Source organism: Mus musculus, chromosome 15, assembly GCF_000001635.26.
Source record: "Mus musculus strain C57BL/6J chromosome 15, GRCm38.p6 C57BL/6J".
Lineage (NCBI taxonomy): Eukaryota > Metazoa > Chordata > Mammalia > Rodentia > Muridae > Mus > Mus musculus.
In genome coordinates, this window is record NC_000081.6 from 95208139 (window position 1) to 95221885 (window position 13747).

Below are 13747 nucleotides of genomic sequence, written 5' to 3' on the forward strand. Positions count from 1 at the left end.
TCTTCCTCTCTTGCCATACAATCTCCTGCACAGCATCATGTGATGCTGTCTCTGAGCAGCTATCCAGGCTATGCTTTGAGATCCATAGACGTGGATGCATTTTAGGGAGCTGGAGAAGAGGCTGATTTTGTAGTCGGTTAAACATGAACAAAGCCCTGGTCAATATCCAGCACCACATACATTGAGTATGATGTTAATACCTGCAATACCGGCAGCATTTGGGAGGCAGAGGCAATGGGAGGAGAAGTTCACGACCAACCTCAGCTACCATAGCAAGATTGAGACCAATCTGGTTTACACGAGGTCTTGACAGGTCTTGACTCATGGAAAATAAAAAGAAAGTCTCATGCAGCAAGAAAGGTACTTCTGATGATGCCGTGTCAGCAATAATTTGGTAGGCAAGGTATACATTTATGGGATGTTAGCTCCCTGGGAAGACATTGCAGAACAAAATGAGTACTGCAGGCTTGTCCATGCTATCTGCATTTACCAGGGCATTCTAAGAAAGAGATGAGGGAGGGAATAGTCCACCACAATGCATTCAGAATGAGCAGAAAAATAAAATGTCAAAAAAAGTATTGTCTGTGTGACCATCCGATGTGATACCTGTAGGCAGCTTTCTACACAGTGATTCAGACTCTGCTCTTTGGGAAGTACTTTGAAAGAGCAGTTTAAGCTTCCAAAGCCGAGGTATAAGAATATATTTAAAATTTGGGGGTTGGAGAGATTGCTCCGTGGTATATCATGCATATCAATCTTACAGAGGACTAGGGTTCAGGTCTCTATACCTGAGACATCAGAAAGTTCACAAATGCATATAACAGCAGTCTCAGGAGGATCCAGTGGCAACAACCACATGCACGTGCACATAACTGCACATAACCCCACACAGACTCGCATGTAGACATGTATATATGTATATATATATATATATATATATATATATATATGTGTGTGTGTGTGTGTGTGTGTGTGTGTGTGTGTGTGTGTGTGTATGTGTATATATATCAAATACATACCTACATATTTGAAAGAATAAAGTAGGGTTGAAAAGTGAGAGAAACATTAGAATTTAGGACAGAGCACTCTAAATTTAGCTCCAAATACAGAGCAAGGATCACTTGCCTCCAGCTTCCAGAGAACAGAGCTGAGACTCCCACAGTAGGGAGTCTCTTGGGACTCCCTTAGGACTAGAGCTGCCCAAGATAGGACAGTCAGCCACCAGGGATATATCAAGCCAGCTGTGGGCCCAGAGGATAGCAAAGGAATGTCAGCCGGCCGCTGTCCCTCCCTCCCTCTGAAGGGTACCGGAACTTAGGGGGAGCTCCTGTTTTGACAGTGGGAGTGTCACATTTTATCCACATACTTTCTTCCTATTATTATTGATCGGGATGTACTGTAGCTTTGGGAGTTAGGCATAGACCAAGAATAGCTTTTCAGCTTCTTTTGTTTTGTGCAGAGCATAGCTACACTTGGATACAAAGTTTGAAAAATCTGCTCTTCTTCACTTTGGGCCTCTTCAAGCTCATGGGATTGAACTATGAATTTCTATGTTTATATATAGGAAGAAAATTGATGAGGAGGATAGCCACCCCATAGGTAGACCGTCAGTCTCAACTAACCTGGACCCCTCCTCCAGTTGTCAGAGGGCAATCTGGGAATGACTGGACTGTAAAATAATAATAATAATAATAATAATAATAATGAGAAAGAAAAAAAAAGAAGCAGGAAGCAGAATCTCCAGGAGACTGTGACTGCTGCCATTTCAACTACCCCAGGGAACCTCATGAGACCCAGGTGAGCTGGGACACATCCTTATTTGAGGAAGAGATGAGTGAGAAGCTGCCTAAGAGGCTCCCACCATCTTCAGTACCTTCTCATTCATACATTGCTATACATTCCTTACGTCAGAACGATATTCCAAGAGTTTCTCCAAGGCTTGGAGTAGAATTGCTCAAGTACTGTACTCCCTCTTCAGAAAGACAAAGATAACTGTTTTTCAAGACTGAGAGTGATAGGATGACCTCTGACCCCTAGCTACAGTGCTTTAAAAAAAAGCACAAAGTGGCATGTTAAACTAACAGTAATAGCTCTGTTGCTTGTGTTGATTGCCCCTTAGTGTTCTCTGACTTCCGTCCTGTCTGTGCAGTGTGAGAACTCACAGGCTACCCTTGTGTTTCTACCTACTGAGCTTTACAGGAAAATGTTTTTCAAATTACAAAAATAAAATCAAACTGTTTTATTCATGGCATAGCAAAGATACCCTCCTCTGGAATTTCTTCGAGGATTGTTGAAATGGTGTACAAAGACCTGTGCTTAGAAACATATTTACTACAAATGAAGCCCCAAATTACTAGAAAAATTCAATTTGTAGTAGAAAATACATGCTATTGGACTCTTTATGGAATAGTAATACGCCACTGAATAGGATGTGATTTTACGAGGAGCTGAATAAGCTCCTAGAAGGATGATTTCATAAACACTTGGGGAGGATATGATTTGAATCTAAATGTATTCTTATTTAGCATTTTACAGTCTTTATGAATTTTAAATAGATCAGAAGAGATTGTTTGGTGGATTGGGGAAAGTTTACATTTCTCCTCCATGACGATGGAGCTGTCCAATGAGTGAGTCCTGAATTCCAGCATCAGGCTCTTAGCCAGGTTAAGTCTTCCAGTAAAGAAAACCCCTAGAACGGATTGGGTAGAGTACCTTCTGTTCCTATTTTGTGGAATAGTTTGAGGAGTATTAGTATTAGGTCTTCTTTGAAGGGCTGATATAACTCTGCACTAAACCCATCTGGTCCTGGGCCTTTTTAGGTTGGGAGACTATTAATGACTGTTTCTATTTTGTTAGGGGATGTGGGACGGTTTATATCATTTCATTTCATCCAGGTTTTCCAGTTTAGTTGAGTATAGCCTTTTGTAGTAGAATCTGGTGATTTTTTTTTGGATTTTCTCAGGTTCTGTTGTTATTTCTCCCTTTTCATTTCTGATTTTGTTAGTTAGGATACTATCTCTGTGCCATCTAGTTTGTCTGGCTAAGCCTGAGTTCCACCTCACACCAGTCAGAATGGCTAAGGTAAAAAACTCAGGTGACAGCAGATGATGGCGAGGATGTGGAGAAAGAGGAACACTCCTCCATTGCTGGTGGGATTGCAAGCTGGTACAACCAACCACTCTGGAAATCAGTTTGGTAGTTCCTCAGAAAATTGGACATAGTACTACCGGAGGATCCCACAATACCTCTCCTGGGCATATACCTAGAAGATGCTCCAACTTGTAAAAAGGACACATGCTCCACTATGTTCATAGCAGCCTTATTTATAATAGCCAGAAGCTGGAAAGAACCCAGATGCCCCTCAACAGAGGAATGGATACAGAAAATGTGGTACATTTACATAATGAAGTACTACTCAGCTATTAAAAACAATAAATTTATAAAATTCTTAGACAAATGGATGGATCTGGAAGATATTATCATGAGTGAGGAAACCCAATCACAAAAGAACACACATAATATGCACTCACTGATAAGTGGATATTAGCTCAGAAGCTCAGAATACCCAAGATACAATTCACAGACCAATGAAACTCAAGAAGTAAGACCAAAGTGTAGATACTTTGATCCTTCTTAGAAAGGGGAACGAAATATCTATGGAAGGAGTTACAGAGACAAGTGTGGAGCAGAGACCATCCAGAGACTGCCCCACCTGGGGTCCATCCCTTATTCAACCACCAAACCCAGACACTACTGTGAAGGCTAATGAGAGCTTGCTGACAGGAGACTGATATATCTGTTTCCTGAGAGGCTCTGCCAGTGCCTGACAAATACAGAAGTGAGTGCTCACAGCTATCCATTGGATGGAGCACAGGGTCCCCAATGAAGGAGCTAGAGAAAGGATCCAAGGAGCTGAAGGGGTTTGCAGCCCCCTAGGAGGAACAACAATATGAACTAACCAGTACCTCCAGAGCTCCCAGGAACTAAACTACCAACCAAAGAGTACACTTGGAGGGACCCATGGCTCCAGCTGCATATGTAGCAGAGGATGGCTAAGTCGGTCATCAATGGGAGGAGAGACCTTTGGCACTGTGAAGGCTCTATGCCCCAGTGTAGGGGAATGCCAAGGCCAGGAAGCAGGAGTGGGTGGGTTGGTGAGCAGGGGGAGGGGGAAGGAATGAGGGAGGGAGGTTTTAGGAGAGGAAACCAGGAAGGAGGATAACATTTGAAATGTAAATAGAGAAAATATTTAAGAAAAAAAAGGAAAAAATGGCAAAAAGGAAAAGAGAAAACTCGTGGAACGTAGTGTTCGAGTCTGCATGTGATGTAACACAGCTTGCGAATGGAATATCTGGGAAAGCACAGTCGAGTTCTCTTGTGAGGACCAAACCAACTGGAGAGAGTTCTGGAAGGATATTTGGAGAGGACTTTGTTTGTATGGCCTGGGGTTGGAGAATTAGTATGGAAATAACATAAAGATAAAATATACAGAAAGCAGATTTCAGATGAGTGTTCAGAGTAACCGGAATAGAGGATCCCAAAGATGGATTCGTGGGACTCACTTTTCCAGAACATGTGTGAGCAGCAAGTTGGTGAGAGGATAATCAGAAATGAAAGAAACGTGAGTTTGACATATGAGTCAATGACCTAAAAGAAAATAGTTTACAGTAGGTCCAAGTTCAAGTCCCAGAATCCATGGCAAAGGAGAAACTTGACTTATGAAAGTTGTCCTGACACCTGCGCCTGTCTATGCCTTGCTCACATGTGATCTTTCTCACATGCTCATCATATTACACATAAAATGATAAATGAAAGCTGAAACTTTTCAAATAAGGGGAATAAGCTGGGATGTTGGGTTGAGGACAACATTATCAAGATGTGGCAAAGAATTTCTACCAACTATGTAGCAGTATTTGTCTGATTTACACAAACGGCACATCACGGAAATATGAGCCTAGCCTACCAAATAGACACACGGACAGTGTGCACAGAAATGGACAGTTCACAGATAACAGAATGAACAACTGGCCTGAAATAAGTTCACATTAACACAGAAATACATCATTTAATGCCTGAAAAAAATTACTACATAGAACTGACATGAAGTTGACCATGTCTCTTGGCAGAAAGGCTGGTTTGAAACTAACTGTATCTATGGCTGGTGGCATTTTTCATGCTCAATCTCTCTGGGCAAGGGATAAAGCAAGTGAAGTCAGATCATATGGAGTGAGCTGTTCCCAACGTCCTCATTGTCTAGTCTTGATAGCCTCGTCTAAGGGAATTATGCAGAAAATACGAGTTGTGAGTGTGTCTGTAACAGGGACAGATGTTTGAAGGAGAACAGCTGCGTTTCAGGCTATCTGTGTTGTGCACATTTTTCTGTTGCTGACTAGACCCTGTAAGTTTTTCTGTGTTCAACAGGAAAATTTGACATTTTTTAAAATTAAATATCTATATATGTCTCTTGCTCATTTCTCTATGGGGTGATTTATAACTCTCACCTTTGTAATATGTATATATATATGAAGATGTAGGCTGATTCCAGGTACCAACTTATGTGACTACACACAGGTCATTATGTATAGTGTTGGTCCATTTCACGTGGTAGAATTCAACCATGATTTAAGCAGACAGACTGGTTTACAATATTTTCTTGCCAAAAAGTCAAGGATTTATTTCACATCTAGGGCTGTGTTACTTGCTTTTTCTTGTTGCTCTGACCAAACTCATGACAGGTATGGCTCAAGAGAGAGGCCTGCTTCTGCTCCTTGCCTCAGGGGCACAGTCTATTAGAGCAGGGAGGCAAGGCAGCTGGAACAGCTCTGACCAAGAAGGTGGCAGTGTGGGGAACCAACCCACCATATTGCTGCTGGACCAGGTACAGAGCACAGGACCAGAAACAGGGCTGGCTATAACCTTGGAAGGCCTATTTCTAGTGCCCCACCTCTGCTAGCTGGGTCTCACCTCCTAACCACTGCTTACCTCCAAAACCAGCCTCTCTATTTGGAAACAGGTTCTCACACATATGAGGCTGAGTGGGACATTTCAGCAAATACGTATTTCTATCAACATGAATTTTCCTTGCATAACAAAATATATATATATATTTTTTCCTGTAGTCAATCATCCTAGCTGCCTTTCACTGCGACATGTGTGAGATTTTGGTATATCCGCAGTGTGGCTTCTGGGGCCTTGCTACATACATATGTATAAACACACACACACACACACACACACACACACACACACACATGTATCTTTTATGTGGCTGTCGATTTATATGCTCTTTGGTTATATGTCAGGCAAATCATTTGTTTATTTTATACACACATATGAATGTATATGTAACACATGCAAAGTCTGCGACATTTTAATTTCTTCAACAGTCTGGGTGCGTGGTAGAACAAGCCTCCACTGCCCCTAAATATAAATCTCTTCCAAATCAGTCTTAGCTACTTGTGATCCTTTGTTTTTCTATAACAGTAACCTTTGAAAGAACCATCTCTCTTTCTCTCTCTCTCTCTTTTTTTTTTTTTTTTTTGTTCCTGTAACTACTACAGAAAGTGGCCTTTTGTGGTATTTAGACTTCTCTCCTGTTCCTTCACTTAATTGGATCTTCTTGAATGCTAAGTCCTTTTGGCTCTCACACCATTGTCATCCTAGACCAAACCACTAATATCTTGTCAGAAATACCATAGCATGAATGTGCTCCGCCTCCTGCCTCCCACACTCCTCCCACCCCTGCCTGCTCTCCGCACAGCAGCTATACAGGTCTGTCAGGATGTGGTGTTGCTCTCTGACATTTCCCATGGCACCAAGAAGGACATGTGCACCCTTACAGTAGTCTGGGGGAACCTGGCATGGCCATCGCTCCCTGCTCTGACCTCATTCTCTATGTGCAAACATTCTGCTTGCTTGTTCTCCCAGGCACATGTTAGCTATAGTCCAGCATCTGTCCTGTACATACACTCTCTCTCTCATTCTCTCTCTCTCTCAAGCTTGTCAGTCTTTACCTCCAGCAGCTAGCTCAATCTCTCCTCGTTCAGATATCTCCTCCCCTGTTTCTTTACATCAGAGGTTTCTCACTGTCCCATTTGTACAACTTCCCCCTGTCTATAATCACTGTCTCAACTTAAATGGTTGTGTGTAGTGCTTTTTACCCCCCTTGGATATTTTCTTTATTTACATTTCAAATGTTTTCCCCTCTCCCATCCCCCCTCCTCGTGGAGGGTGCTCCTCCAACTACCCACTCCCATCCTCCTGTCCTGGAATTCCCCTACACTGGGGCATCGAATACCCTCAGACCTAAGGGCCTTTTCTTCCACTGATGTCCAATAAGGCCATCCTCTGCCATATATGTGGCCAGCGCCATGGGGTACTCCATGTGTACTCTTTGATTGGTGGTCCAGTCCCTGGGAGCTCCAGGGGATCTGGCCTATTGGCACTCTTGCTCCCTCCATTGGGCTGCAAACCCCCTCAGCTCCTTCAGTCTCTTCTCCAACTCCTCCGTTGAGGACCCCTGAGCTCAGTCCAGTGGTTGGCTGTGAGCTTCCGCCTTTGTATTTGTCTGCCTCTTTTTATCCTGTGATAGTGTGCCTGTTTTTCTCTTCTTCTGATGAGGGCATGTGTTGGATGAGCAGAGAGGAAGTGAATGCCATGGTTCAGTCTCCCTGGCTCATGGTGGATCTGGGTGCACCCTCTTTTCTATATTGCTGCAGGGAAGATGGGCCACTAAGGCTCCTCCCCACAGTGCCCAGACCCGTATCTGCCATAAAGTCACTAAAAGAGACTCAGTGGATGTGGGTTTACATTTTTCTCCATAGGGTCACACATCATCATAGGATATATGTAAACCAAGATCCCTTATCTTGAAAATAAATTAAAATTTTGCTGTTTTCATACTTCTCCATATTTATTCTTATAGTTTCATTATGGAGATATAAAATTATTTAAAAATAAAGTATTGTTTCTAATTTGTACAGAGTTGTACTCTTATTTCTTACTGTTTACCAAAGCACTGAATACTACAAGTGTGCTATTTAGGTAAGACAGCATGCTTTAAACAAAACATTTTACATATGAGAATCACATATTTTGGTATCTGTCATTTGGAACAAAGACTAATTTCGGAATGTCATGCAAAGCATCTATGAACAATGACGAAACTCAACACAAACACTAGGGTTTGGGGGAGTTGCTCTCCCCTTGGCAGATAGAAGGAAATCAAGCAATGGCTATTCAGATTCTCCTGTCTGAAACTCTCCAGAGCCATCTTAGCCCAGTTGCTCCCCAACAGGTCTGTTCTTAAGGATGTTTACTCTGCAGAAGTATCCGCTCCTTCTTGGAAAACACCGAATTCAAAGATGGAAAACAGCATACCAATACCGAAAGGTCGGGATGAAACAAGGTCCCCTCCCCACCACAGAGGGGACCAGCTACACAGCCGGCAGAGTGTACACAGAGGCAGGGCAGCCTCCTGCTGCCTACAAGCATTCCTCCAACTCGAATCTCTTGGAGATGAGTTTACTGTTGTGGAATGGGTGTTCTGCACTTGGAAAAACCAAACCAAAGTCTTGCTCTGAAAACAATAGTTGCTTCTAAACTTACGCACTAGATCAACGACTCTGGGACCACTGCCGTGCCTGGGTTCTGCTGCCCTTCTGAGGAGCTCTTAACTCATCCGTAACAGGGAGCTTGGCTAAATGAGGTAATGCTTAGTGAGCCAAAGCTCATCTTTTATTCAGCATGTGTAACCTAAACTTTGTTCAAGTGAGTAATTTCTGTTCTCCAACGATCTATAGTATTGACTGCCGCTCTCGAGTGTTGAGGCACTGTTCATTTAGGAAAGGCAATCAGTTTCTCATCTTGGGGTACAGCCTAGGTGTCCAGATGGTTGGAAAGATGAAAGGGGGTGCTGCTGGCATAAAACCAAATCAAACCATGACTCTCTGCCAGTGTGGGAAGCGGAGCACCAGGGTGGTATGCTAGTCATTAAAAATGAGAGGAAAGGGATACAATTCAACATATGTTACTCGTGAAGTAGCTGCCTCTGAATGGTCTGCACTGTGTTCAACCTTAGGGAAAGGGAACTGTGCTGATAGAATCTGCTAGCAATGCTTCCTGCTAAAGAGCCAGGGGCCGGCAGTTTCAATGCATGCCACTTTGTTCTCAGATTCCCAGAATGCAGGAAGAGCTCAGCCACGGCATCTTCTCCAATTATCACAGAGTGAGAAACAAGGCATTAACGGTCTTGGTTTAAAGGGAGGGTGCTCTTAAGGAACAGTTAATTATTGCTTTCAGGGCTCTGCAGATAAAATAATAACCTCCCTGGGGCCTGCTATTTATAAGTCTCTAGGGAGGTGATCACTGCGAACGGATTTGCTGAATTAACATCCCTGAAAAGGCACTCGTGTTCTCTTGCCCTTCTTGGTATTGTGAGTTTTCACTCATCTTGTGACCTATGGAAAGTGGGGCCTGCCAGACACCGATATGCTTATAGTCTTGCCTTAGTTTTTACTACTGTGAACAGACACCATGACCAAGGCAACTCTCATAAGGACAACATTTCAATGGGGCTGGTTTACAGGTTCAGAGGTTCACTCCATTATCATCAAGATGGGAGCATGGCAGCATCCAGGCAGGCATGGTGCAGGAAGAGCTGAGAGTTCTACATCTTCGTCTGAAGGCTGCTAGTGGAAGACTGACTTCCAGGCAGCTAGGCTGAGGGTCTTAAAGGCCAGATCCACAGGGCCACACCTACTCCACCTTCTAATGGTGCCACTCCCTGGGGCAAGCATATACGAACCATCACAAGTCCTAAGCAGACTAAAAATGACTTAGGATATGGTACTCCAGCCTTATTTGACATGTATAAGTAACTAATTGAATATAGCCATAGATGTACAGCTTGCGCACGCTCGCGCGCACACGCGAGTACACACACACACACACACACACACACACACACACTTGTTAATCTCATAAAAGCAAGCAAAATAAATTGTTTCAGGAGATTTCAATAGAGATCTCAGTTACATGTAATGGAGAGTATATAAAACCTTCAGCTTAATGTCTATACTCTTGGACACTAAATTTCCTGTTTGCCAGAGCAGCATGGCAGACAAAAAGAGAGACAGCTTATATTCCGATGATATTTTAAATTAAAGATGAGCAGAAAGCTGGACAGAGGCACTTGTGGCAAACCCAGGAAATATAAAGATACTTAAATGTACATACGCAATAAATATTTCCCAGGCCAACATTCTTAGACATGAACATTTCCCTCACTCAGCTCACACTGGCTTTCCCACAGCAATGATGACTTGGTAACGGAGAGTGACTTCGCCGTCCCTGCTGTGGCTCACAGTGTTTATTGCCTGTCCACATCATAGCTTTCATTCCTGAAAAACACCTCTGTGCAGCGAACAATGTGTTGGACAGCACCTGTGCTTCATTCCCGTACCAGTTCAACTCACGAGAACAAAGCCATACGGCGTTAACTTGCTCAACGGTAACAGCCTGCCTATGATTCTCATCTTTGGATTCTGATGTATAAAGTCAGTGTGCGATAAAATGGCCCCTTCTAACCCTGAGATAGATTTACATATCGAAATACGTATTGAAATGTGAAGGGCTTCTTGAAGGCATTTCCAACCTTCACACACTCCTCTCTTGATGTCAAAATCCTGGCCGGAAACAGATGGCATCAAGTGTGACTATTTACAGAGTTTAACGGGACCATTTATCAGCATGTAAGTTGAGACAGGGAAGCCAGTAAGTGATGAAGCAGTTATCTCTCAAGGATGCATCAGCGAATCTTACCAGCTCTCAGACAGAGAAGCAAGCATGTATTTAGAACCCAAAGAGGGCCACTGGGTAGAGAAGGCCACCTACTAAGAGATGTAGCCTTCAGCAAAATGGCAGAGTCCATCACAATGATGATCTGGTAGGAAGACACCCATTGGGGGAAGAAACAGTTGTCACCTTCTCTTCAGATGCTCTTAGTGTCCCTTAGCTTAATGTGATTGGAGCTAAATGAGAATCCAGAGGAAAGAGAAGCCATTAGCACTTTCTGTATGACAGTCCCCAGACTACAGAGCGGGGCCACAAACGTGAAACTGAAGGTCCAGAGATGGACAGAGGCATTTGAGCACCTTGCCCCTGACTTAGGCGTGGAGTTAAATGAAAGTCACCCTTCAACATGGAAATAACACAGTGAGTGTCCGTCATCAGCGGAGCTAAAAACCAGTTTACATTCTAAACCATCTACAAAAATCAGGACACGCTCGGGAAGACGCGGGCTCGCATGGCGTAAGGTAAGAGAAATAGTTATTTTATTTTGCACAAGAACAAGCGTCTACTGAACAAATTCAACCAAACAATATTAAGGGCAGTAAACAAGGAAACTGGGGGGGGGGGGGAGGGGTGACTTTTCGTGTTAGAAAAGGTTACGTAACCATGCCTGTGCGTTATTTATCATGACAATAGCTTGTTTCGGGTTGCGGAGTGCACTGTACAGACGCATCAGCTTCTTGGATTCTGAAAATATAACTCGCTCACCGCTGTCACCTCACGTTCGACAGCCTCAGTGAGGAGCCTCGCTGACTCAGGAAGAGTCTGAGATAGAAGGACGTGTCCTGCGCCTGGCTGCGGACAGAGCGAGAGGCTCTCCCAGAGCTGATGGGGCTCAGGCTTCTTATCCAGGGGCGAGGATGGCATGGCCTGGGCTCCACACCCATTCCTCTGCAAGGTGATCCCAGGAATAGTAAAAGCAGAATGGTCATCTCGCTTCCTCAGAGATGTTCCTCAGGCCCCACGAATCCATAATCGACATCAGTCTATCCAGCTGCTAACAAAGTTGCATCTGGCTGGCCACACCTCACTTTTTATTTATTTATTTATTTATTTGGTCTTTTGAAATGAGAAAACATTCTTTGAACAGATATCTCCCATGAGGCAGTTAACTTCACAGCTCCTGAAGGCACTGTGGATCCACTGAGCAGCACAAATGGCCATTCTAGGAAAAACAACATAAGGGAAAGAGGAAGGTGAGTGCTCCAAACATTCTCAGATGCACACACTTACTGATTATGACTAACACATACAAGCGGCTGTATCCAGGATGCTGTCATTTCTGCAGTCCTGGAAGTTGAATAATTACATTGTTCTTAAGACTCTAGAACCTACCACTGCGCTCACTGACATGACAGAACATCTTTTTTTATAGCCCATGGGCACCCGCTTGTTTTACATTGGCTCCTTTGTTTATTCACAAACAAGTATTGAATGAGCTTAGATGAGTAATGCAGACCCACTGAACACAGGACCATACTTATGGTTTATCAGGAAGAAGCCAGCAAGTACCAGAAATATATAATAAAGACTATGGGAAGGGCTAGAAATGTGTTTGGAGAAAATATTTGTATATCCTTAAAATTGGCGTATTTTCATATTAATCTTCAGTGTAAAGGAATTTGGCGATGAAGCATTAGAGACAGTGAGTTAGGGCATGGGGATGGTGCCCCCATACCCCACAATCCAAGTAACCAGGAGGTGTATGCAAAAGGAGCAGGAGTTCAGGGTCAGCCTAGGCTACTTGGTACATAGCAAGACAAAGGCCAGCCTGGGCTCTGTAAGATACTGGGGGTAGGGTAGGGAAACAGGTACAGTCTCTCTCTCTCTCTCTCTCTCTCTCTCTCTCGCTCTCCCTCCCTCCCTCCCCCCCTCTCTCCCTCCCTCCTTCCTTTCTTCTCATCAAGTGAGAAGACAATAGGAAGGGGAGCAGGAAGAGCAGGCATCACGGCTTGTCAGACTCTAGTTCTGCTGGCGTCCTGATCGTAGACTTTGAAAATGACTTTCTCAGCCCGCAGAGCTACAGGGAATACATTTCAGCCATCTAAGATGTCCAGCTTAAGCCGCTCTGTTTCTGCTTCATGACATAAAAGGAGATATAATGGTACTGGTGGTATCAACCAGGGGGCTCTCCCCAGGCTGGTGTCTGGGGTAGACCTCCTGGAGAGGTTAAGGCCATGATGACCCTGAAGACACTGGCAGGAAAAGTGGACCTCACTCTCATGGGGTGGCATGAGGGCTTTGCAGTGATATAGACACGCTCCAAATCTTGAATTCTATACTGATCTAAGTGGGAGATTTAAGCTGGGGAGGCTTACGAGACAGTGTGAGGTTGGAATGGCAGGGACCGGAAGAAGCATGTACAAAATTACTTACTACACTATCAAAACAGAATAGCTACGGAGAGGTACAGCCACTCCCTCCTTGGCTCCGCATCTGCCTCTTTTTTTCCCTAACAGTAATTGCTGTGACTGTCATTTCGAGCCCAGGAAGTAGAAGTCCTCATACATCGGAGGGTGCACTCTGTCGGGCACCTTACCACATTCCTAAACATGTTTCCCAATTTCACCCTGCCGCTGTCTCGGGGGAAGCACCCCTGACACTCACACTTTTTAAATTCGGAAACTGGAGCTTCAAGTCCTGTCCCAAATCAGAGTTAATACATGACAGAGCTGGGATGGAGGCAGGTTCACCTGTGTCTAATGCTCAGCTCTCTTCCAGGTTTCCTCTGAGAGGACGACTTTAGGGATGGACAGAATCAAAAATGTTACAGGCAATTTTCTCAGAAGGTCTCTTACTATTCTAGCCTTTGCAGAAGCATTCAAAAGAGGAAGCAAGCCAGTCTCCATCAAAGCAGAGTGCCCCCTGTTGAAGCTAATCCTCATCCTCTGACTGG

The 13747-nt window shown here is 43.9% G+C and overlaps 1 protein-coding gene across 4 annotated transcripts in view; it reads right to left on the reverse strand.

Moving 5' to 3' along the window:
- Positions 1-11301: 11301 nt before the first annotated feature.
- Positions 11302-13747, reverse strand: part of Nell2 (NEL-like 2) — a 309357-nt gene continuing 306911 nt past the window's right edge. For 3 of the 4 annotated variants that reach the window (NM_001356950.1, NM_001289653.1, NM_001356951.1), the window contains one exon: positions 11302-12016. In NM_001356950.1, coding sequence (NP_001343879.1) covers positions 11966-12016 — 51 coding nt within the window. In that variant the 3' untranslated portion in view covers positions 11302-11965. The remainder of the gene's footprint in view (positions 12017-13747) is intronic. The other variant, XM_006521163.3, reaches the window with a different exon arrangement.